Source organism: Centruroides vittatus, unplaced genomic scaffold (genome assembly GCF_030686945.1).
Source record: "Centruroides vittatus isolate TY-2023 unplaced genomic scaffold, ASM3068694v2 contig_943, whole genome shotgun sequence".
NCBI lineage: Eukaryota > Metazoa > Arthropoda > Arachnida > Scorpiones > Buthidae > Centruroides > Centruroides vittatus.
The window spans coordinates 320,509-348,279 of NW_027122626.1; the positions used below are offsets into that span (position 1 = coordinate 320,509).

The 27,771-nt window shown below is 28.9% G+C and overlaps 1 protein-coding gene across 16 annotated transcripts in view; it reads right to left on the minus strand.

Annotated features, from left to right (window-relative positions):
- LOC136985016 (homeobox protein cut-like 1) overlaps positions 1–27,771 on the minus strand; it is a 223,805-nt gene that overhangs the window by 9,215 nt on the left and 186,819 nt on the right. For 14 of the 16 annotated variants that reach the window (XM_067282181.1, XM_067282188.1, XM_067282182.1 and 11 more), the window contains one exon: positions 23,113–27,413. In XM_067282181.1, coding sequence (XP_067138282.1) covers positions 26,173–27,413 — 1,241 coding nt within the window. In that variant the 3' untranslated portion in view covers positions 23,113–26,172. Of the gene's footprint in view, positions 1–4,636; positions 4,694–4,759; positions 4,852–12,538; positions 12,656–16,446; positions 16,548–18,560; positions 18,637–18,736; positions 18,874–23,112; positions 27,414–27,771 lie in introns of those variants that run through there. The other 2 variants (XM_067282196.1, XM_067282194.1) reach the window with 2 other exon arrangements.

The window sequence follows — 27,771 nt, forward strand, 5'->3', positions numbered from 1 at the left end:
AACGAGCCCCGAACCTCTACAAAATTCTGAGAACTGATAAAGGGGAGATTAAGAAAGAGGATAAAGCTGGAGTCTATAGGATCCCTTATGAAAACCAGCAATTAAGACTAAAACAGGAGTATATAGGGGTTACAACGAGAAACCTAGGTGTAAGAGTCAAAGAACACAAATATGATGTAAGGAAAAGTTATAACGCAATGGTACTGGCCCAGATGGCCCAGGCCGAAGGATCCGTCGTTGGATGGGAAGAGGCGGAAATCGTCAAACAAATATATTCTCCAACTTTAGCAAAGATGGTGGAAAAAATAGAAATATACAAGAGTAGACTCGACAATAGATGCATTAACGCCAGGGACACTGAGGGATTACCGTCAGCTTGGAAGTTTGCAATTAAGAGACTTACAAATGGCTCATGATTTGCGATGTGTTTCGTATTTGGAGAACCTTAATATTTTATTATCTGTTAAATGATGTTAGCGTGTACTAATAACTTTGGTATTGTTATATGTTTGTTAGTTTACATTTGTGTATTTTTTGCGCTTTAATTCTAATTTTAATTAGTTGCTCCGTTGTCGGTTTTTTTGAATTTAAATATGTTGTGTTCCATTCTTTGGAATTATTTTTGTTCGTCAGTTTAAACCTGAAGATGATCAATGGAACAGATCAAAAACGTTAGTTTTCTTAATTAAAAATTCCCTCAGCAACTTATAAGGTGGTGGTTATTGGAAAATATTATTGTAAATTTTTATATAAGATTTTGAAAACCAAAGACAGACAATACTCCAATCACTCAATTTGGTTATTATTTTAATAATGAAAAGTCCCGCTACTGAAAATGCCCTTTCTAATTCAATTGATATGAGTGGAATCATGTTTAATGCATTTAAGAAAAAACAGGTGTTGTGTTTTTCACCTGTAGCCTGGAAGATTGCTCTCTAGTATTCTAGATTTGTCCACCTCGGCTGCTCTAATAAAAACATCAAGCTTAGCCCAATAATTCAGCAGTTCGTTTGTCTTTAATAATCAGGTTTATGAAGAAAAACTTCATACTTGCAGACTTCGTACTCATTTCTAACCTTGCCCAATTTGCACAACCTGGCATAATGGAGTTATTGAGTCTACTGGGCATAATTAAAATTAAGACAGCATCGACACAATTATTCAAGATATTACAGGTTCTGACAATTAAAGAATTTTCAGAGTCCTGCCACAAATACATATTGATTATTGACAATCTGTGAGATGTCAAAACAAGCAAAAATTTAAAAAACTAATAAGCAGGCATTAATAAATACAAATATATTCTGACAGTTTGAGTTAATTTTATTTTCTATTTGCAAAATTTCCCCAACCTTAACACAAAAAAAAGAAAAAAGTAAACTTTTAAGAAATTTGCGGGATTTCCTGGGATGAGAAGAATTTCCTGGGTTAAAAAAACAACTAGGATCCCGGGATCTTGTTTGAGAAACCCTACTGCATAGGGGATTTGATTAATGTCAGCAAAGCATGGCTCTAGGCTAATGATGCTGTTATCATACAAGTGGACAAATCTAAGGACTTGATGCTCCTCTCACATGCCACATACACAAGGGTCCTACTTGAATACATTATGGCCACAGAATGCAGTGGGCCCCCAACATCTATTAGAACAACTACAGTCCAGAATAAAATGTTTTGTAAACACCTCTTTGGCATGAGAACTCCACCTGAGCAATGCTGTGGTTACATCCGTATCCACACCCAGATTATTTGCTTTTGCAAAGGTGCACAAACTAGGAAATAGCTTGAGACCAGTGGTGGACAAATATTGATCATTAACCATCCATATTAAGTGATTCCTCTGCAAATTTGTCACTCAATACCTACCTGCATATGAATACAGCATTTCACAACCATTAACCGTAATTGAGAAGCTAAGTAGTCTTGATTTGTACGATGAGGAGTACATGACAGTCTTAGATTTTCTGACTTTATACCCACTGATCAAATTGGAACCCTGTTTTCATCATCCAAGGGACTTTCCCTTATGGAAATTCCATCATGCACCTAAGCTACACAATCAAATCTTGGAGCTGGCATATCTAGCAACTTATTTGTTGTCCTTCTCATTTAACAAACACTACTTACATGCAGAACAGAGGTGTCCCCATAAGAAGCCCCCTTTTGGGGTACTTTGTGAAATAGTTCTTAGGTCCCTGGCAACTTCTGTCCTGCCCAAGTATGATTCCAGCATTTGATTGTCTGCTAGATAAATAGATGATGTTCTTATCATTTGGAAAAACATCCCATCATCCAGAATTTTATAGATGTCATGAATAACAACCCATATAATTTCACAGTGGAACTGATGCAGGAAAGTGATAGGGAAGTGCATTTTCTGGATATTATGATAACATTCAAGAGTAGCAGCATATTCACGAGCATTTACAGGAAACCTTCCTACAATCCTCTGTTCATTCCTTGTAGTTCCCATGACCCTCTCAACTATAGACTAGTGGCATTCTGGAACTGATCAGGAGAGTGCATATACACTGCATGGATACTTGGGATAGAAACAATGAATTGGATTACATCATTTCTATTGGTGCAAGATTTGGTTACAAACATAGGACCATTAAAACCCTCATTGATTCATTCCAACAAAAAACAGAGGAATTCTTCACAAGCTGAACACCCTATCATGGACTATGCTGCTCCCCTACAGAACATCTTTAAAGAGATAGGCAACACCATTGGTTGCAGCATCACCTACAGAAGAAACCCTATGGTTATAAGTTATTAAGAAACGATAAGGATCCCCGACATGGTACTGGTCCCAGGCTTTTACAACATATCTGTAACAGACAGCACACTTGCACATCGCACATGATCTCTACTACATTGGGGCCACTCTGAGATCCATCCAACAACGCTTAAAAGAACACAAGAATGATGTTAGAAAATCCAACCCAAATACCACCTTAACAGGCATATCCCATCACTAATCAAAATTCTATGAGTATTGAATTGGACTGAGCCCAAATCATCCAGAAAATAGGGAATCACCGACACATTCACAATGTGGAAGCTTTCATATTTATAAAGTGACATATAAGGGACATTCTATCAATTATAAGTACATTAACTCTAACTCTCTGTCAGCAGCTTGGAAGTCCTATTTTGTACACTCACTACATAAATAATGCAAAGCCTCATGACAGCTATGGAACGAAGTATTTATATCATTTAATTTAACAGATGGGGATTCATTATTTAAAGATATTTTGTATTTATTTAATTTTAATGTTTCTTTGTATTTATCAATTTAATTTTTTATATACTTGTTTATTTTATTTACATCTTTAAAGATGATATAAATAAAATATATATGATAATCTTTGTATTTTTGAATATTTTTGAACTTATATGTTTGTTTTATGTTATCTTAACATTTACATGTTAAATTTGAATTTGTATTCTATAATATTTTTATCCAAACTATCATTGTGGCATTCTATTTACTTATTGTATTGGAAGAAGGATGTTAAAAACACCAAAAATGTTAGCAACAATAGTTATTAAAATAATTATTTTTGTTGTTTCTACAAGGTTATTTTTGTGTGAGTTAACTTATCTTTGCAAGACAGCTCTGATTTAGTTTTAATTATGTAGGTCTGTTAGACTTCTGAATCTTCATAAAGGTGGTTATAACAGTTAAATAACTCCACAAAACCTTCAAAAGTACCAGCACACTAATATTTTTAATACAAATATGTTGAAACAAATGTTTTCGATCCAATTAGGATCTGCTTCAGGTCATCAGATTTTAAAATATTTAAATTCGAAAATCCTGCATTCTATTTCTTTCGAACATTAATGACCTGAAGCAGATCCTAATTGGATCAAAAACGTTTGTCTCAACAAATTTGTATTAAAAATATTAGTGTGCTGGTACTTTTGAAAATTTTGTGGAGTTATTTAAAGGTCTGTTAGACCCACAGGATTTTTACTGTAAATGTTAGACCCTGTGGGTCTAACATTTACAGTAAAAATCATGCTTTTTCTAGAATTAAGAAAAGACTATTTGAGCAAGATACCAAATTGTTAAAAACTTAGTTTGCACTTAGTTTTAGATTAAGTATTTTGTCAGTTAATTGTGATTTATTATTTTTTCATCATTATTAGTATTAATTTGTAAGTTATTAATTCTGTGATTTGTATTGTATTATTAAAATTGATTCATAAACTTTGTTTTGTTCATTCATGTTTCAAGATCAGTATTACTTAACTTGTGATATAATTTTTATCCTTTTATTCATTCTAGTACACACTTATAACCTACAGTAGGTAGATATGTATAAACCCAAATGAACATTACACAAAATGTAATAAGAACTAGTAATTAGTAAAATACAAGAATGTATGTACTTCTTTCTTACTATAACTATACAAAATATTTGATATTTTTCTTACACTTGAATAAATTAAAATATTTAAAAATAGTTTGAAAAAATTATCAATTTCATTTCATTATCATATTTACAGAATTTTTTCTTCTATATTATAAAATGAGTTGTTAAAACATTTATTTCTTTGACTGTTCTTATATCCAAGAATAATTTCAAATCTTTATGCCAAGTTTTATAATAATAATTACCATTGTCAAAGTAATCTTTTCAAATGGACTGAGATTCATATATTTTCTTTGTCTTTCCTAAAAATAAATAAAATCAATGAATAAAATAATAGTTGATTATATTTATAAAAATTATTACTCTACTTTACTTTTTTACTAAATGTTGAAAATGGATTCAATTTTTCTTCATATTCTGCAGAATAACGATTATCCATTTCATCCTGTTGTTTCGAATGCTGAAATAAATTTAACACAATAATTTTTAATGATAGAATATTTAAACCAGGGGTCCCCAACCTTTTTATACCTAAGAGCACATTCTAGAATACCGGCTGGACGATGGGCACCATTTATTTTTTCAAGGTGAATTTATATTTGGACATAGTTAACAGCGCCGGATTAAGCCTCTAGCGGGCCCTAGACAAAATTTAAATTGGGGCCCCATTTAAATAAGTTGCTTCTAAACAAATCTTATATAATGTGACATTAGCATGGGTGACACCCGGTGCAGATATCGTGGTGTCACCCAGGAATATTTCTAGATGGTGTGAGAGGTATTGTGGCGGAGATTACTTCTGACACATGGATGGCTGTTGACCTTTTTTTTTTTTCTTTTTAGTTAACGACTGCTGAAATTTCTAGGTCACTCCAAGTTACGGGCCCTACACGTTTTCCTACTTTGATTTTACGGTATTCAGAACGGACCGTTTTACTTCATTTCAGGTATGGGAAATTGAATTGGTGCAGATTTGGCGGAGGGGAAAAAAAGATCGGTCACATTTTGCTTTGTGCTTTCATCTGTGTTGGACGCCATTTCTACTTTTGAATGGTTAATCATTCAAAGTGAAAAAACTTTTACATAGCATTTTATTGAAAACCGAAATATTTTTATTTTTATCGTGGTCGCACAGTGGCGGGCACACGTAAAACAATTGGCAGGCGCCATGGTGCCCGCGGGCATAGAGTTGGGGACCACTGATTTAAACAATACTTATTCTGAAGCAGAAACCCTAATAAAAATATCATTTGAAATTATGTGTTAATAGTACATGATTTCAAATGATATGACATTTGACGTCATGTTATGTTTGGAAAATGATATGATTTGATTTCAGTTGTCAGGATATTATATGATATCACTTATGAACAACTGAATTGAGAACACTTGACATCAAGTGATATCACTTATTCTCATCTGTTAAAACATTCTGTACATTTTCAATTTTTGAATCTTTGACATCAACTAATGTCAAGTGATAGGTTGTGGTTGGCATCATTTGATGTCATCTACTATCATTTGATATGTTCAGAAGCTTTTGAAAATAGCGAGGTTGAGGTCAAAGTTTTCAATGCGAAAATGTGTACGTCGAACATTTGGCACCGCTTTCCTGTAAGCCTAGAAGTTTGGCAATGGCCTTTGGAATGTTGAGCATGATTCCACTGACTTTCTAAACACTGTTGTCAAACTTCTAGGCTTACAGGAAAGCGGCACTGAATGTCCGATGTACACGTTTTCGTGTTTAAAACTTCGGCCTCAACCTCGCTAATATTTTGAAAAATACTTTAACAATAAAGATTTCTGACCTCTATAAAACTGTTTAACACTGCACTTAGTATTGTTTGAAATAAACCATTACAAAAATGGTATCAAGTGTTATCATGCCTTGTCATTTTGTCATTTAAAACTGATATCATTTGAAAATGGTGAAATAAAATAACATTTTTACTAGGGAATTATTAAAACTTGAAATAATTTTATTACCAAATTGTGGCCGTCGGCCATGATATTGTGTATTCTGTATATTTTATATTGAATTAGTCTTAGATTTTCTTTGTTTCTTTTGTCTAACTCTTTTGCCCTTGGGGAGGATTATCTTTCCCTCGATAGTAAGAACGAAAGAGGGAGTGAGGCCCTGAAGCAAAACAGACAGAAAGAGTGCCATTCTGGGTTGAAATCCCGAAGTGGTAGAAGGTGAAAAAGTCAGTGCTCCAGAGAGGGAGAAAGGTGATCTAAGACAATAAAGTGCAGAGAGAGATCATCGAGGAAAGACGACCCAGTCCGAAAGAAAAAGATTATAGACGAAAGGTCTACAAGGAAAAGGGCTACAAACAAAAAAAGAGGGAGGTCCGAAGTTGTTTCCCACCAAAAGACACATCGCTAAGAAACCCGGGTATTTCTACTACTTTCCTTATCTTTCTTTATTTCTTCTATTCTTCCATTTTCTTTAGTTTTAAGTTAGTATAAGTTAGTGTAAGTGAATACGGTCTTCGTCAGATTGTCACGTGTGTGCAAGATAACTGTTTTTGAAGACAAACATTTAATGCCTGTATATATTAAATTCTGGAAGTTGTAAAGTTGGGATCCTATGTAAAGAACCTGTTCAGAGAGAATAAAACTACTTTGTATTAAGTTTTATTTTGTACGATTTCACTCGCGAGATCGTGTACCTCTCATTATGAACACCACAAAATGTTGTTTATATTAAATTATTTATTTATTTACTTGGATAATCTAAAAAAATAGTTTTTAATGATTTAATGCAAATATTTTCAAGATATTACTTTAACTACTGTATGTATACAAAAAGTGAAAATGATTAATTCTGCAATTTTGTAATTTAAAAAAAATTAAAAAGACATTAAATGACTACTAATAATGTTTAAAATATTTACTCCATAATTATTTAAATGTTAATTTTTAATATAAGCAATTACAATATTATTTATGTTTTATTGAAATTTATAATTGTAAAAATAACATATATAACTAACCTGATAATTACTTTAAATAACAAATGAACAGCTGGATTCCATAACATAACTTGGAATTTTAACATAAATTATGTAAACCATAAAATTATAAAAGCTGAACGAGTAAAATTCTTCAACTGAACAATTAATAAATTTTAACAATCTTAATTTTCTGTCTATGCAACATATAAAATTGTTAAAATAGAATAAATAAGAAAAATAATAAAGTTGCCTTATGTGCAGGATGGCTACTAAATAGAGTCAAACCTGTTTTTATGCGGGGGATAGGGACCGCATTAAAAAAAACGCATAAAAAAATTGCACGAAACTTCACGAGGGGCTATAAAAAATAGTTTTTGCAACACAATCAAAAAAATATTTTTTTTTATGCGGTCAATAGGGACCGCATAAAAAAAGTCTCACATAGAAAATAACTCAAAACCGTACGAAATAGAATTTATTGACAACAGATGTCAGCACTTGACTGCATCGTCTGGTCTATCGTCTGTTTTACATATTTTTATCCAGGTGTTTTGTTGACTTAAAAAGTAAATTATTTCATTTTTCGCATATTCATGCAATAATATTACTATAATAAGTGCATTTATGCTATAATAAGTTTATTTAGCTATAATAAGTCAACGTGAGACATGACGAATCGCACGAGACTAGTCGCCAACTATACCGCACAAATAAAAACTCGCACAAAAAAAACTGCACAAATTAAAAATTCGCATTAAAAAAATCGCACAAATAAAAATCGCACATAAAAAGAGCGCATAAAAATAGGTTTGACTGTATTTTAAATTAATTTACATATACTTAATATGACAATCTTGTCATAATATGCTTTAATTACCACTGTCTATCCGAGGACAATACAAATGCCTTTATTTAACAATATACCTTAGGAAAAATGATTACCTTAATTTGCTTACCAAAAAATACTAACAAGTAAGTGTTTTTAGATTTATCTTAGAAGAATTAAAATAAAACAAGAATATTAAAGAGCAATTTATTTTCTTGAATTAATGCAATTTAATTTTGAAAGTTTCATATGCATAGAATTCCATAGATTTGATTCCCATTTATCATTCTTACATTAGTTACAGAAGGAAATATTTTCCTCTTTTTAACTGATATTTAAAACATTAACTTCATAAAAATATTCATTAAAAATAATTGTACTTAAAATCATTTTTGACATATATGGGGGAGGATTAAAAACAAAAAAAACTGGAATTTTCTTGTGAATGGCCAGCTCCTTTTAGTACAAGCTTCCCCTGGTAGGTGAGTGTTCAATGAACCAATCTGCATCAGTTTATAGATGGAATTATCGTGAAAGGCTACATTTTGCAACAGTAAATTTTTTGAGATTTTTTCAACATGTTTTCCTATTATGTAATGGACTGGGGTGTCGTGGAGTTCATGTCAGAGAATTTTATCAAAAAATTTGGGTATGAAACAAGTGGAAGCAAAATTTGTGCCTCACTTGCTCATTTCTGAATAAAGAGACAATTGCTTGGCTGCATATCTTGTGCACCGAAAGGGCAGTTGGAAACTGACCCAGACTAGAAAAAGTTTTCACTGGAGATAAATCTTGGTGCTACAGTTACCATCCTGAAACAAAGTAGCAATTTAGTCAATGAAAATCTAGCTTTACCACAACCCAAAAAAGCATAACAAGTGAAGTCAAACATGAAAACAATGATCATCTGTTTCTTTGATGTGAAAGGGATTTGTGCATTTGGATTTTGTTTCTCTCAGTCAAATGATTAGCCAAAGTTTTATCTGAAGTTTTGAGATAGCTGCATCAAGATTTGCAGAAGAAGTTTCCTGAGTTATGGCAAAGAAGTGACTGATTTTTTTACCATGGCAATGCTCCTCCCACACTGCACTGAGTATTCAATAGTTTTGGCCAAAAATAATATGATTCATGTTTCACACTCCCTATTCATCTAATCTCACCCTGTGTGAGTTTTTTGTTTTCCCAGATGAAAAAAGTCCTCAAAGAGAAAAAAAATTTGCTGATGCAGAAGAAGTGGAATAAAAAATGGCAGAAACACTAAAAGGCATCAAAATTGATAAATTCAAAAATTGTTTTAAGCAGTGGAAAATTGCATCAAACAAAGAGTTCTTTGAAGATGACTAAAGTTTTTCTACATGTAAAAATAAATACACAGTTTTTTATAAATAAATTCCTGTTTCTTGGGTTCCCTTCATAATTCTATAGTCATTCTTGAAGATTAATGGGTGAATATCTGCTAACCAGGAGACCACCAGAGATGACCCCCTCTGGTTTTACCATATTTGATATATATCATAGTAGCAGGGGTTGTGTTGTAAAGTGCCAAAATTGCCACTTGGCAATATTTTTATCAAAGTGGCAATAAAAACCCTAGTCTGCTTATTTTGACATTCAATGTGAAATTGAATCATGCTTCAGGAAAAACAGCAGAATATCAAGCTTTCATATGATGGGATTCCCATGCACCATACACCTAATCATGTCATGACATCATGTGGCAAGTTCAGGGAGGAAAGTAGCAATTGACATTGAGAAATGAAGTCATTTTGTATGCCCAGCATTTCCAGAAATGCTGGGTGGCATTGCATAAAAATTACCTTCAGTTGAGAAAACTGCAAGATTGGAGATTTTTTATCAACAAAAAAATTTGGGGAATTTTTTGGTGTGATTTTTTTTCACTTTGACCTTTTATCAGTAGACTAAAACATAAAAATTTTGACACTTGTGAAATACAGTTTAAGTACTGTGATCAAATGTATTATTTGGGATTATTCTTTAAAAAATTATTTGAAAACAATTCCTATTTTAAAGTGATAGCTTAACATGTTACTTTTGCTTTCCAGACTCCAAACTAATAAGACTACCATAATCTGCATTAATCAGTACATAAAACTAGTGATGATAAATAATTTGAAGTGGCAAAAAAAATTTGGCAAAATGGTTGGCGATTTTTTAAAAATTTTCCAGAACAACCCCTTACTACTCTTCAGTAATTCTTGGAAAAGCCACTCAGTGCAACTCTCAGGCATTCATGGTAAAAATGAGTTTAAATTTTCCATGTTTCTTGTGTACCATGTTATATGGCTAATATGTTAACAGTGGCATAGTCAAGTGGATAAGGTGTTCAACTATTATACTGTATGTTGCAGGTTCGAATCTTACGTTTTTTTAAGTTTTTGTCTAATGTGCATTGAAATGGATTATGAGTGCAACATATTTTTTAATTTTTAACACAGAAAAATCAGTATTCTCTAATTATAAGATCTGTTTGCTATGCAATAAAAAATTTCAATTATTTTCCACTTATTTCAATATTGTATTATTAGCAAAGTATTTGGGTATATAGAATGTTCCTTTCTTGTAGTTTTGAATTACTGGTGTAACAACATAAACAAGTTAAAGGTTTCATGTAATGCAAACTTGTTCAGCAATTAATTACAATTGTAATAACTAAAAAAAGTTTGTACTGTGTGAATCCCTCAACCTGTTCACATTGCTACACCAATAATGCAAAATTTGCAAGGAGATTTTTGTTATTGTGTAGTCTGCTATGCATTTATCTGAAAATACAACATTTAAAATGTTGAATTGCAATAAATAAAATGTTTAAAGTGCACATCAAATAAATGTTGTAACGACAAAATACAAATTTTCTTTGTTAAAATCAGAAAAATACTCAGCACAATTATCTGCTCTAATGCAGATTAGAAAAACTAAGAAAATCTGCAATATAAAGTATAGTAATCAAACACCCTATCCATCTGGCTATGCTGCTGTTAACATATTATCCATATAACACAGTACATAAGGAACATGGAAGAATTTAAACCCACTTTTCTCATGAATGCTTGAGAGTTGCATCATATGACTTTACTGTGGCTTGCTAGAAGGATATTACCATGATATAGCATATATCAAACTCGGCAAAGTTTGAGTGCTATCTCTGATGGTTTCATTGTAAGCAGGAAAAATGAAGGGTCCAAAACTTATTTTCAAAATTAGCAAATTCAAGTGTAAATTTTTTCCCAACATTATTCACATACTGAAGACACTGTACAAAAAATGTTTTTGACAAATATAAGGTCTTGCACACATTATTAAAATTTTTCAAAATTTTAGTGTAAACTTGGTAATAACAAAGTTGTGTTAGAAATGACTATTCACTCAGTAACGGCAAATTTATGTGGTAAGGAAGTGACTATGATAATCTTAGAATATTCATCATTATTGACAATGCATACAGAATTTTACAAAGTCATATCCCTGCCAACTGATCAATAGTTGTAATATCTGGAAAGTGTATGAGAAACATTTAGCATTCTCAATTGAATGATTGCTGGATGAACTGATTCCATGTAACCTGGTGCAGTAGTTATCTGCGTCTCTATGGATAGCAAGTCATTGACTGTCTTAATCTTGAAAGTCTACCTGGGGTGCACCTGCACCCATCATCATTACTTTTGGTGTCATGTTCAAGTAGTTTTGAGAATTCTGCATCCCCGTTATTCAGGCATTTGGGGATATACCTGAACCTCAGGATAGCAGATTGCGAGTATTTTTTCTCAGTGTTTTATTTCTCTTACAAAGTAAGTATTAATCATAACCATGTTTCAATTAAGGCAAAAGTTACAGAATATTTACTACATCTTATTTCCTAACAAAATTTAACTTATTTTCTAAAAAATTATAACTAATGAGTTTAAGAAAAGTAATAGAAAAGGTCTTTATTTCAGCAAAACAGAGAGACCATATTAAAATATGTAAATTTATTTTTCACTTTGAATCTGAAAATCAATGTTACAATTCAATAGAGAAGGAAGTTTTCATTGCCAACTTTTGAAATGAAAGTGAAGATGAAGAGGAGTTTAAACATTTTTCAATTTTTATGTTTAGTTATGTATTAAATTCAATTCAAATGTTTTGTATGTATGTATACAATGTTGTTATGTTATGTTTTATTATATTCTTTGTATGTTAAACAGATCTGTAATTGGGGATTCCTGTAGGTTGATTTGGTAAGTAAATAAATAAATAAATGCTATATTCAAAATAAATGATGTTTAAATAAAATAAATTAAATAAATCATTTTATATAGTTATTAATGATAATATTAATTTTATGAAATAAAATGAAGTACACTTACCTGAGATGGATAACTTTGAAGAAATCTAATTTTTTCATATAATTTAACATTATCTGCTCTAAGTCTTTCTATATCATTCTGAGCTGTCGTAAGCTTTTGTTGAAGTGATGAATTTTCCTAGAATAATATTTAAACTTTAATACTTGTCATAATTTTTACACACACAACTTAATTTCTAATATATTAAATCATCAAATATCCACATAAGTAAAAATAGACTTAGTGTTTCTATTTTTCAAGGTTTATGGCATTTATTCTATGATTATGTATAATTTATTTTATGATATCAATAAAATAAACTTTTATAACAATAAATGACTTGGAAAATGTACTGATTTATGTAAAGTCCAAGAGAATGACAACATAGTCCATGAGACTTAACAAGAATATTGATATATTATTAAGGTGCTTGATAGGGTGTTTTTTTGTTTAATAAATTGAGTAATTTTCCTTATATTCAATCTATTGATATTATATAATCATGTCTTAATTTTCCTTCTGTATAACTTAAAATAGGATAAAATATTTCAATTATTTAACATATTTTAAGTTTTTTAACAGTCTTTTATCTCTGGATTTTATTATTGTGCATATTTCTACTCATTTAAATTCAAAATTTACCTTTCTTATGCCTTCCTAATTTTATTGCTAAATGTTTTACATGTTTTCTTTTATCATAGTATTATGCATATGTATAATTTTGAACATTTGTTACATTTGGATTGTGTTCATTTTAAATCATTTTATACAAAAGGCTATGTATTTTTAACTGTGGTAATTTTTAATTTGTGATTTTTATGGAGTTTGTATGTGTTTGTTTGTTGCTTGGAGAGTGGTAATCATACATCATAACAATTTTGTGACTTATATATCAATATAAATAAATAAATAAATAAATATATTATGGAACCAAGCAAATATCTTAGAAATTCTAAAATCAAATGATAACAGCCAAATTGTAATCTAGATTTATAAAAGAGGACATAGAGAAGGTGATTTGCTAATTATGTCTCACTTTTTTGCAGAATTTTTTGAGTTCTATTTACAATAATCAAGGTATATATACACTTTATCTAAGGTGGCCATATACTTGCTTTTTCCTCCAGCCAGATGCCTCTCAAAGAGCTTTTTTGTGCTAGTCTTTCGGTTTTGTTTGTGCCCACATGTGAGGCAATGTGCATATGCTGTTTTTCCTGGTAGCTGTTTGCAGATCTTTATGTATAATGGTGTATTGAGATATGCTATGGTGGTATAATGGTGTTTTGCTATGGTCCTCTGGTTAGGTGGATTTTCTATTCTAATCATTTTCTTAACTTTCCTTATATTCTCCTTACTACGAGATTTGTGAGCTTTTGGAAATATTCAGTGTAACTCACCAGAAGCACTCACTTGTCACTTTTTCATTTTGTTACCAAGAACTCTGATAACTGTAGACTGGGAAACATCAATTGTAGACGGTGAATCTAACTGTAGACGGTGCAGGATGAAAGACATTCTTTGGAAAGAAGCTTGATGCATACATCAACTTTGCTCGCAACTGCTGCCTCCATTTTTAGAACAATCAAACCCAAACATTCTTAGAATGCAAAGAACAGTGACATCTACCAGTTTTCAAAACTTTATATATATTCGACTAGTAGAATGAAAGATATCTGATCGTGAATTTGAGTCATAATTAGCAAATCACCCTGTGTATATATATGTAACAATTAAAATTTAAAATTTAACCAGGAAAAAAATGTATTAGAGAAAGGGAAAATTGAAGAGTAAATACTAAAACATTTTGAAGTCTTCTACATAGCTATTCATAACTGTCAGAACAAAATTAACACTAGCAATGTATATTTTCCTTAAAGGTTCTTCTCCACCTCTAATGAAAGATCAACTCTGCTAGTGTTAATTGTGTTCTGATGGTTTTGAATGGACTTCAAAATGTATACATGTAGATTTCACATTTTTGTATTTAGTCTTCAATTTTGTCATTTTTCTAATACATATGATGTTGTCGACAGTAGGGATGCAGACAAACTTCCTATTCTTGGAAATGGCTGATTTCTTAAAAAAATTGATTATTAATATATTCATGTTCTACATATTTATTTCTTTGTCACTTCAATGATAAAATGACATGGTTGTATAAATACCATTAAATGTGAATATATTTCTGCCTTTTTTAATTGAAATTATGTTGAATTTTTTTGTTTTGTCTCCAGTAAAGTATTTTTCTATTAGTTTTACATAAAACAAAATATATTCTAATTTGATGATTTTTTCAGAATAAACAATCTATATTTAAAACAGAATGAATTTTATTCTAGAACTGTAAACTAATTATAGAGAATTGAAATTTTTTTTAAAATTTTCTTTGAAAGATACAATTATATTAAAAATACTGATTACATATTTATGATATTGAAAGTGTAATTGAATTAAATTTTCTAAATTGATATTTTTTAATTACAATTCAGATGAATAAAATTCATTTTTCAAAGAGTTTGCAGTGTTTAATAAAACTGAATTTTTATCATTGTTCCAATTTGAAGACTGCAAACTGTCCAGCTGAAAAGTGGACACTTTGCAAATATCATGTTCTGTTCACACAACTATTTTTGCATGTATTTCTGTAATTCTAGTCAGTTTGTTAATGTTATGCCAAACATATTCAAACACAAAGAGTGGATGGAGAATAGTAGGCCAACGTATCCAGACCAGATCACTATGATAATTTTTAAGGGTTGAACCAGACACAAATTCAGATCCCCAGAAGCGGGCAACCAATTTAGCTTTTTGGTGTGGTCGTGCGCCTTAGTTTGTATATTGTAATATATTTTATTTTTAGTATTTATTCCATTTTCTTCCTCTTCATTAGTTCTTTTGACTATCTTTTCCTAGAAACTTCTGTCTTCCCTAACCCTTCCCTGTTCAAATGGTGGTGACCTAATTGAAAGACAAAAGGAAAGGTGGTAGCCTGAGGGCCTAAGGGTGGACAAGAGCTCACTTTGGACTGGGACGTCGAAGAGAAAGGACGTATTGTGAAGACCTCCAGGTTGTTCTGGCATCGACTGGAGGATAAAGGGGACGTTAAGCCTAAGCTAGCGTTTGAGAGGGCTCCGAAATATATTTCGATATAGGAACCTCGAGTATCGTATTGAGAGGATCGGAGAGACGTCCACAAATCAACAACGAAGAAAGTTAATATTCTAGCGTTCGCCACCATCACCTCAAGATCGTCGACACTTTGGGTACCCATTCTTTTCTATCATTTATCCAACTATCCTATTGTCTATCTTTTCTTCTCTATCCTTTTTATTAGTATAATATTAGTATAAGTAGTTTTAAGTATTTAGTCTTAGTTCCTTATTTTGTAATGCGCTAAATATTCCTTTGTCGCGAAGTTACTTAACAATTCTGTTCGAACATCTGCTGGAATTATATGTATAAAGGATTAATAGTGAAAAAACGAGGAGTGTCGGAATTGTAAAAGAATCCTGTAGAGCAAAATAAACATGGGTGACGAGAACATATTTGTGTGTTATATTCTCTTTGTGAATCACTCACTACATGCACTTACCACATTGGTCATCTATTCATCACAATGAGTATTTCTATACTCTTAAAATCCCCAACTGGATGAATTGCTAGAGCACTTCAAAAAGTGGAAAAGCTACTATAAAGTACAATCATTAGCATAGCCAGAAATAAAAGCATAGAGAAATGTATGGTCTATTTTACTGTAAATGTCAGTTTTTTTACATTTTCCCCTGCTTTTTTATCTGTGCTTTTTCGCAAAGCAGGTCAGAAGATCTATAATCTGTAATTTTCAAGTATACCAATATAATATAATATAATTATAATAATTATAATTAAAATATATATATATATATATATTTTAATTATAGAACACTCACAGCTTCCAATTCTTGATTATGTTGACGAAATCGTTCTCTTTGACTTGATATAATTGGCAATAATGTCTCAGCAGCTGTATTCATTTCATTGTAAAGACTAGCTGTAATAATAGTAATAATAATTTACTTTTTAAAATATGAACTTTATCAATTAAATTTAATACTTAATATATATTATTTAAATTTTTTATTTAATCACTTCAATTTGAAATTTTCAAATGTTGATAACCTTCTTCAGAATCTTTTAAATAAAGTTTTTCATATACTACAAATCTACAAATTAAAATTATGCACACTTAAAAATTTCTTTTACAAATTCTTGAATGTTATTATTATTAAAAATTATGAAACTGATTCTTTTAGAATTTAAAAGTATATAGAAATTTAATAATAATTTAAAGCAATGGAAATAAAATTGTTGGAAACATCAGGAATATTGAAATTTATAGTTTAATTTCAACAGAAGACTGTATTTGTTTCATAGTTTTTTTAGTTATGGAGAAAAATTCAAGGATTTTAAAAATATATAATTTAACAAATTCTTATATTAAAATAGTTTTGTGATTAAGTAAAACTATCAATACCAAGTTTAATTTGAATTTGTCTAAATTTGATTTAAAAAAAATCTAACATTTTTGTTCTACAAGATGTAATTCTTATATGTTACATTTATTAAACAATGATAACATTATTGCTCTAAAATTGTTATTGATAAATAAGAGAACTTTAGTAATATGATAGAATATTATTTAAAAAATATTAATAACAGTAAAAAATATATTAAATGATTTTGTAAAAACTCCCTACCTTGAATATTAACCCAGCAGTGATGTGAGTTTATAAAACTACAGTGTTTTCATGAACTTGCATCACTGCTGGGTTAATATCAAGATAGGGAGTTTTTACAATATTGTACAGCCCAGTTTCTGGAGTGCAGAACATTTTTATTCTTTAAAAGATTTTATAAGATATCACATTTATTAAATAATGTTGGAGTATTTCATTGGAATTAATTAGCAAATTGATTTGTTTTAGATTTAAATGCTACTAGAATCTCCACTGGTTTAATTTCCATAGTGTTCCATAAGTAAATTAATGCACTCCTTACATTTTTCTATATGTAACTCTACAGTTTATATCTAATTCACATTCAGCATCTTACTGTACGTTATTATTAGTTAGGCATATTTAGATGCCTCTTCTTCATAAATTAATGATGAAATATATTTACGAGCAGATGATTGCTGTAGATTACTCTAAAAACACCTTTAATAAGCTTCACAGTAAACTATACAATGCCTCATTTTTTCTTTTTAAGTATGAATAAAAAATATACTGATATGCAAAAACAATAATAATATTGCAAGATAAGTTAATAAGCAGATTACTTACGTAAGGAAGGCATATAACTTTATTTTATCTGTACTTATGTACCTCACTGGAAGATCCTTAATAGAAATTGGGATATACAAATATCCATAGATTCCACTTATTGAGTTTAACAACACATTTAACTGTATATGAGCCATAATCATACATTGTTGACATATTTAAAGAAGTAAGTGAGTATATGTAAAAGACATTCTTACAGGTAAGTGAGTTACCAAACTGTTTTGATTGGCTTTAGATTTTAATTATATCCTTGAATGAAATTTGGCTAGGCTTATAAAACAGCATTGGTAATTATACATTTCCAAGATAATTGAATTAAATATTCCGAGATAATTCAATAAATAGAATCTTATAAATTATTTAAGGCAATTTTTACTGTTATTACAAACCACTGGTTAATATATATTTTTTAATGTACCATTGCAGTTGTTCAAATGTGTTTAAACTTTGATGTTCTGAGAATTTTTCTGTTCTTTTGGAATTCTGCTTGACAAAATTTTTTAGTGAGGATGAAAGTGCTTGCATTATAATGGATTTTAACTTAATTTGTTTATTCTCTCAAAAATAGGTTATTAAAATTTTATTCTGTCATTTTATACATTATATAGCTTCTTTAATCAGAGCTTGCTTTTTTGTTCATATTGGAATGTTACTTTAATCTGAAAGAAGCTAAACTGATCTGAAAAAAATATTTGTAAACAACAATATTAAAATTAACAAACCTGAAAACTGATTTTTTGGTTCGTTTGCAGCTTCAGCAACAATTTCTGAAGGAAGAACTGAAAGATCAGCTTGACCCTAAAAATAAATAATTAACAACAGATTCAAATAAGTGATATAAAAGTTTAAATTGTCAAGTAAAATCTCTTATTCGAGTAAAAAGATTTATTCAACAAACCTCTCCCTCTCCTCGATATATATATGAGAGATTTTTTACTCGAGCTAAATCACTCTCTAGTTTTTCAATAAATGCATTCTTTTCTTGCAATAGTGTGATATGTTCATCATTTTCTATTTGTAATTTCTTTAATTGTGCTGTAATTATATAAAGTTTTAATTGAATATGCATTTAATTTATGCAATATAATATAAATTTTAAACAAAAATTCATGAAAATATTTGTGAAAAAAATAAATAAATACACACTAAAAATAAATTTATACCGATAAAAGCATGTATATTATATTATCAAAATCTTTTAATATCAAATAATTTTAAACATTATTCCATATTTTTAATTTTTATTATAATCAGATTTATACAAAGAAAATAATTAAAACAACAATTTTATGAATCATATTAAAGAAGAATACCGTAATTTTCTTATTTTATTGTATTCTTTTAAGTGTTATGGAATAATTTTATGTACTTTCATAAATATAATAATTTAGTTTACTATTTTGTGGGTATCTGATAATATTCTAGTTTCCTTTTAAATATTTCAATTGATTTCTGAATAATAAAAGTAAAATGTGTATTAAAAAATCTTTCGTATAATATTACAATATCAGATTTTGAATTATCATGCTTAAATAATTAAAGAACATTTTTAAATGCTACATTTTAAAGATTATATTTAAAGGATAATTGTTATTAATTGACAAATCATTTAAATATATAACTTGGATTAAATTCTTTCGAACTGACAAAAATTCTTTCCAGAAATTTTCATTCTTTACTCATTCCTGTTGTAAAGAAGTTGTCACAATGTTTGAAGTTTAAAATTTAAAATATAAAGAATATCTTAGTTATAAGTAAAGTCTGATGAGTTTACAAAATTGGAAAATTTATTTTGTTATAAAAATTTACTTCATCTTATTTAAGATAAAATAGTAAAAGAATTTTCTACCATGATCTGTCTGACAGAGTAAAATTTCCAATATTAATTCAATTCTAATTTCATTTTTAATATATTAAACAAATTTTAAATAAAAAAAAAACCTTGGAGTATATAAAAGGAGAAAAACTTAAGAAAGAGTTCTTATAAAGAGAGAGAAAGTGAAAATGTATGTGTACATTGCAGACTGTATCACATTAAATAAAAAAATTGAAGTGAAGATTGGTTGGAATTATGGCTGTCTTAACAGTGATTGGTTGGAGGAATCAAAATAAGCATTTATATGTCTATTCTGCTGTTTTTCTATTTCCTTAATTAAGTGCATAAAAGTAATAAAAGTAACTTGTACCATAATCTTGTAATTATGAAATTGTTTCTCTTCTAAAACACCCTATTATTATTGTAATTACTTCCAGTTTCTTCTGTATATTTATTTTATGTAATTAGCATTTTTAGCTATAATTAAATATGTTACTTTTCAATATACTGGAAATATACAATATTAAAAAATGAATAACAATGCTTCAATATCTTAAATTTATAATAGATTTGTCATTGAGAAGGGATTAAAATCTTTGAGAAAATTATAAATACAGGTAATAGTCATAATGATCTGAAACAAATTTTAATTTTCAATTAATATATTTATTGTAAACATATAGTATAATAAAAGATGGATAAAATGATTTTTTTTTGAAAAATTCCTTATGTAAACATTTATACAAATTTTTTATATCAATATTAAAAAAATAAAAGATAAGAAGAATTGCTAAAGAGCATAGAATATGATTCATAAATTATTTAAAAGAACTTAATTCTTTTGATGAAATACATATTGTAATATAACACAATTTAAAGAATTTGATAAATATAATTGATACATGCTAGAAAATATTTGGGACTGAAAACATTCTAGAGATAAAAATTTTCCTTTTCTTCATTTGATAATATAGCAGAAAAATTTTTTTAGTTTATCATTAAGTTTTTAATACTTATACAAAAACTATCTTAAAAGAAATTATATATTTTATTAAATAAAGCTTTTTGATTTCTAAATAGGAATCATATTTAGCTAATGTTTTTCTAAAGATAACCAAGAAATTAAAGAGGTGGGAATTCAGAATTGTTTTTCTTTAATTACATCTACAGCTAAGTTTTAATTTTTATACAATTTCATTATTCTATAATAGTATTAACCTGAATTCATATTGTAAGAAAAATATATGTATTACTAGTTATTTTATATTTAAATGCATAATAACATTAAAAAAATTTATTATATTTTAATGATCAGTTAATAATTGAACCAGAAAATTTTATGTTAAACATTTAATGACTTTTACATTAGCCTGGGAGTGATTAGTTATGGAATTGGGAATTTAATTGTTTTCATTCTTTTATATTATATTTATTTAAGAATAAATTATTTTTAAATCAGAGTCAAAAACACTCTTATTTAATCCAAAGATATTTTCTGATCAAAATAAAAAGTATTTATGTATTAAAATAAATTTTTTAAGTAGCTTTTGTACAAGTATAGAATCTTATGCATTCAATCAAATATTTTAACACTGATATTTTTTTCATATAAGTGCATTTACAATTTTTATATCATTGTGAGAATTCAAAATTTAGACACATTTAATTTATCTGAAATGATTAAAATAGAAAAATTTTATTTTTAGATTATTATTTCAGCTTTAATATTTATTATTTAAATGTCAAAATGAAATTATACAATCACTGTCAATAACACGAGTCGTGAAGATTACAAGGTGGATTCATAGTGCATTTCTGAATCATTTGTGCTTGAAATACTGCAATTCTATTGCAATTTTTTGATGCAAGAAAGATTGCATTGTGCATCAGCTATAATCAAAAATATTTTCTATCATATTAAAATAATACAGTAATAAAAAATAATCAAATTGATTCGTTTGATTAATGATCCCATTCCTTCTTTCAAATAACCTTTATTCTGTTCGAAAGAATACGGATCATTATTCTTGTGAATCTATTAATTATTTTTAATTTTGATTGATGATAATCAAATTTTAATAACTGTGATTTACAGTAAAAACTGTTTACGATAAATGATAAATAAATAAATAATTTTTTATAATCAAAAAATAAATAAAATCTAAAAATCATTTTTAAAATCAATTTTTTATTAACTCAAGACAATAAAGAAAACATAGTAAAATACATGTTAGGATTGAACAATTAAAAATTATATATAATTATATACATTTGAAACATAAGAACATGAACCATGATTTTAAGTCAATATGTAGTTATAGTTTACTTTTTTTTATTGTCATCATTGGTTATTTTTGTATGTCAAAAATAGTTTTTAATCATTCTCTGTATTTATATTGTAAAAACTGTAAATATTTTCATGAGCTTGATAAACTTTTATGCATTATTTTAATATGATATGCGTATTTGTTGTATTAATAAATTATGTATTATTTTTATTTGTAAAAATTCTTATAAAAATTTAGTAAAGCCAAACTTTATGATTTTATGATATTTAAAGGAAAATGTTACATATGTATTAAAGTTTTTTTAAATATATTATGTCTGTGTTTAATAATTTATTAATTATATTTAAAATTTGATAATTAATTAATTATATTTCCTAGCATATATGAAATAATAAAAATTTTTTTGATATTTTAATTAATAAAATTTAAATTTAAACAATAATTAAAGTTTATAATAATTTTTAAGTAGGAAAAACAGATTAAATGTATTAAATATTCCCATGTGATTTCTGTGATATTTATATTATAATGTTATATATATTTTACAGATTTAAATAAAAATGAATATGGTTGTTTTGATGATTTATTTATACAAGTTTTTATTTACAAAATGACAAAGTTACTTAACAATAATATCAACGTAAATAATATTTTGAAATTTTCTTTAAAAAAGTAAGCTTATGGATTTTATAATAAAACTTATGAATAGAATTTTAGAGTATCATTTATTTGATAAAATAATCATAAATAAGAATTTAAAATTTACTCGAAAAATATTTCCGAATAAAAAAAAATAAATATTTTTAAGAATAAGTTTAAATTTTAAAATTCTAAAGTTGGTTTGAATAGATAAATATAACATAAACTATCAAAAATATTAATTTTGAATTAAACTACTCATAGGATAAAAATTCTATCAGGTTTTCTTGTTTTAAAAAGTCTAAATTTTTATTATAAATAAATTATAATAATAAAATTACATTTCTAATGCGTTCATTTTTTAGTTGCCAATATATAAGGGCTTCCTTATCTAATATCAATTATTGAACAGATATTTTAGCTTATCAAACTAATGTTTGTGCTTGAAGTGTAAAGTTTAAGTGTTGGTGTAATTTTTATATATATTTTAATAGGCAAGTAGAATTATTTGACCACACACACAAATAAATGTCCAGTTCAAGACTGAGAAGGTCCAACTTTATTATCATTTGAAAGTAGAATAAAAATAGTAATATCAATCTGAATATCAAACATACAGGCATTCATTTCCAGAGCAAGCTTAGAGGACATAAAATGGAGGAAAAAGGCCTTGATAAAAATAGCCTGCATACAAGGCAAAGTTTTTCATAAATACATTGCACTATCTATAACTAGTGACTGCAGAGAAACACTCCACAGCAGAAAATTCCACAAGATTTGCAGATGAAAAACTTTGTTTCTCAGACAGAACAGCTTGGAAAAGGCAAATAGTAGCATTGTAAGCACTGGCATGTTGTTATCAGCAGATACAATGAAATCAGACAGTATGCACAGGAGCCACTTCTCCTGAAAAAGTTAAGAGCAGTTAAGAGCAAAAACTTAGCTATTAGAGAAATGTAATTTGAGTCACAGAAAATCTCTCAACAGAGAGGGATTTATCTACAATATTAAATTCTTCCTAGGAATAGGTTTTTGTTTTTTTTTTCTAGAATTAGTAGCTTAATTAGGTATAGAATTGACAAGTTAAAATAAAGTAAATGAAGAGCAAATGATGACACTACACTGCTAATAATACTGCTTAAATACAATTCAAAAGCCCCTCCATTTAGTTCCCAATTTTAATGATCAATATAGGTTTTTTCTTTGTTGACTATTGTGGGAACTTCACAAGATACACACTTAATAATACACAATATTTTAAACACTGGCCACCGGATGGAGGGTTTAAGACATCTAGTCCATAAAAAAAATTGCCGTAGACATAGGAGCCAAAGGGGAATGAAAAATTATAAAGCAATCACAAAGAGTTAAGCACCTTTGGATTTTTAATCCCTGTAAGAGGAGTGAAGTTATTCTGCCTGATATGGCTGGATATTTTCAATCATAATGATTATTAGTGATGCAACATATCATGTAATGGGCATGATGTACAAAATTATGAAACATTCAAATGTGCCAACATGAAATGGAGGTCCTTCTTGGAAGTCACACGTACTGACCAAATTTTAACAAACACTACACGATACTGAACACATACATACATCTACCAGCCACTTCAGACAGGAGTTCCACTCGTCACCTTATTGATTTAACACACTAACAAATGGCAGCAAACATTGTGGCTGTTTATGGTTTATGCCACATAGTATGGATATTAATAATGATAACAAATAAATGCATTAAATGCATGACAACACTAATACTGTATTACTGATGCAATCACAAAGCATTTCTTTTCTCTGACCATTTCAGATCAATGCCACTTCCCTTATCCAAACAAACTTTGTGATCATGGCACCAGCAATGAAACCACAGTAACTTGTATTCCAAATAGTTCTCCCATTAGAAATCATGTTGTACATTATAATTTCAATTATTGAATACAATAAAAAGCACAGTAGATCAGCAATTTGCATTGTTAATGCTGCATTGCATTTCAATATATGCTGTATATATTATTTTTGTTATAATTACACTGCATTTATTTTTAGAAAATATTTTTATCAAGGATGTGACAAAAGAAAACAATGGTTTTAAATTCATTTATAGCATTACATGCAGAATAATACAGTTTATAATAACAGTAAGAATTTGTGACTAATTGATATTAAAGGATAACATTTTAATAACTACTTTCATATTTTAAAAATGTTATTAAAGATAAAGCATTTCATTTTCTTTTACTCTTAAAACAGATCTTAATAATAAATCAACCCGTCACATGTAAAAATAAGACATTTCTGGGAACAAACTAATGTCTGCAGTTACAAAATGGTATGAATAAATTTTATAGCAAAAACTATAAATCATTTTAATTCCAAAATAAACAATTTATAATTCACACAATTATGAACATTTAACATAAAAGAGACCTACAAAATTTATAGTAAAAACATTTAAAATATAATCTATTGGCAGACTGTTTTACAGTTACAGCAGACTATCATTCTCTCATAAATATCTTGTTTTATATTTTTTCCAACATATAAGAGATTTAAACAATTTTTGTGCTATTTGAAGAATAACAAATTTGTGTTACGGAACACATTCACAATATGTATAACCAATACTTATATACATCACTCATTCATAATGCTTTTGTATATAATAGATTTAAAATTTTTTGCACATCCCATGGAAGATACAAATTTAAGATGGAAGAGAAATGCAGAAATAGATTGATTATTTAAAAGACTAGAAATTAGTGGAAAGCATTAAAATGAAAGAAGATCAATGGACTAGAGTGCCTATTAAAACCCCACAAATTTAAGGGTAAATACTGACACAACACAGCCTACTGTCCACTGGTATTTAGGGTATAAAAGTTACTCCAGCACCGCCTGGTTGAAAGACAAGTGGGAGGCTGAGGAAGGCATCACACTATAATGTGTCTGGAGATTGTAAATTCCCAAAATTGGATAAATAACGAGAGGTTATTAAAACCCCTTAAATAGATCAAAAAACAGACAACATTGTCTAAAGAAACATGCAAGACCTACAATTATACACTTGACAATCTGAAGATAACTCAGATAAAACAAACAAACAAACAAATGAAAACATAAAGGGGGGAATATGAAACAATGGCTTTTGATCTTTATTATCCTATACTATGAGCAACAGGGAGCAGTGCACCAATTACATGTATTTACAATAAATATGTCCCAATGAAATAGGACTAAGTGTGAGAAATATCTCACACAAAGACATTAACAAAATTTACAAAGGTGGGTACTATGTCAACATTGAACACAGTATTTGTGCTATGTCCATCCTACATCAACAATTTCACCTTGAAGATGTAAGCTCATTTTTTTTTGTTTGTTTTGTTCCAGAGACTGAGAATATCCGAAGCCTATGGCTGGATTTCAAAGGCCATGTATGAGAATATCACATCTCGACTTTGTCCTCCTATCTAATGTGAACGCTACTTAAGGCCACACTCACACACCAAATTGTTGCTAATTACTAGCAATCATATCTTCCCAAATTTTTAAATTTCAGCACACTATTATCTTTTAAGAAAAACTATTAAAACTCCCAGTCATCATCTTCTTCTGTCTGTTCGATTCTTTGCTGTAATTTATCAATGTTTGTTTGCCTTTCATCATCAGTTTCAACCATATCCCAACTTTCATCTTGTTCACTCAGTGACCTCTCCATTCTTTTAATATTATTCTGACGTTCTTCATCATTTCCTTTCCTACTTTCCTCTTTATCTAAATCATCTATGCTTCTGTCTCTAGATAAACTGTTTCCATTTAAGTCTTTACTTGAATTATCTAATATTTTATTCATATTGTCATCTGGTGCTGGAGTAGGTTCAATATGAACTGTTTCTTCTTGTGGTATTGGAAGATCAAAACCAACAGTTTGCCGCACACAGACACCATTTATTATTTTATCTTGTTCTAATGGTCCATCTTCATCGTCACTGCGCACATCACTGTTTGGTGAAAGCTCTAATCCTGGATCCACCCACTGGGGCATAGCTGGTTTTCTTCTATTACTACTGTTACCTGACACTGTCAATCGAGTTGAAACAGGAAGATGAGGTGATTGAGTTCTACTCTGTTCGTCTAATGATTCATGATCACTTCCTTCAGTAATTGTTTGATCTTGTGACAAATTAGAATCATCATTCATTTCACTATTGGAGCGTTCATCAGTACTGCTATTTGGTTCAGTTTTCACATGGAATACTGTAGTACTACTGTTTGAATGATGTTGACTAGACATACTCAAATCCAAAGTTCCCCCATCATCTCCATGCAATGATAAAGGAGAACCATTTCTATGTGAGGTATACACAAGTGACATCCCACTTAAAGTAGGATTATAGTGTTCTCCTCTTTCCCTAGATAAATCTGCCAATCTTTGGTTCAATAAAATACGAAACTGCACTGGATCAAAACTTGCACTTTCTCTAACACCTGATAATGATGAATTATTTCCTGTTTCACCCGATTTTGAATCATCCGAATTAGAGTTGTACTGTTTAATTCTCATCCGATGATTGTGAAACCAGTTTGTAATTGTGCGAACGGAAAGATTTAATTCACTTCCAAGAAATTCAATAGTAGATGTGCTAGGATATGAATCCAATGAGAAGGCGAGACGCAGAGCTTCCTTCTGTTCTTCTGAAAATAATACTCTTGGTTTTTTTACTGGAGGGTAGGGAGAAGGTGGTGCAAAACTAAAATTAAAAACATGTTTTTCATGCTGGAGTTGAGGACTATCTTGAGAATCATTGTTCCTTCGACGTTTGTTAGCTGAAACAAGAAAATAATAGTAATGAAATTTTGATCAAACTTTTATGAGAATTTTTAAACTTTAAATTTTGAAAATTCAAGCAAAACAAGCAATTAAAACTATATCTGTTGTGGAAAATAAAATATTTTTATATAAAGCTGTAAACTTGGTTAAGTTATAAACAAGTGATAATTAAATTGTCAAATTTTTTAATGAACTACTTTTAAACCATTATTAAATAAACTTTCTGAAATAGATATGACCAGCAAGGGCTACTGTTACAATGTTACTTGCACCCCATTCTTCTAATAAATTTAAATAATTATTATCTATTATTTCTGGAAATCTAATATTCTTTCTGGAGCATCACATTCTTGC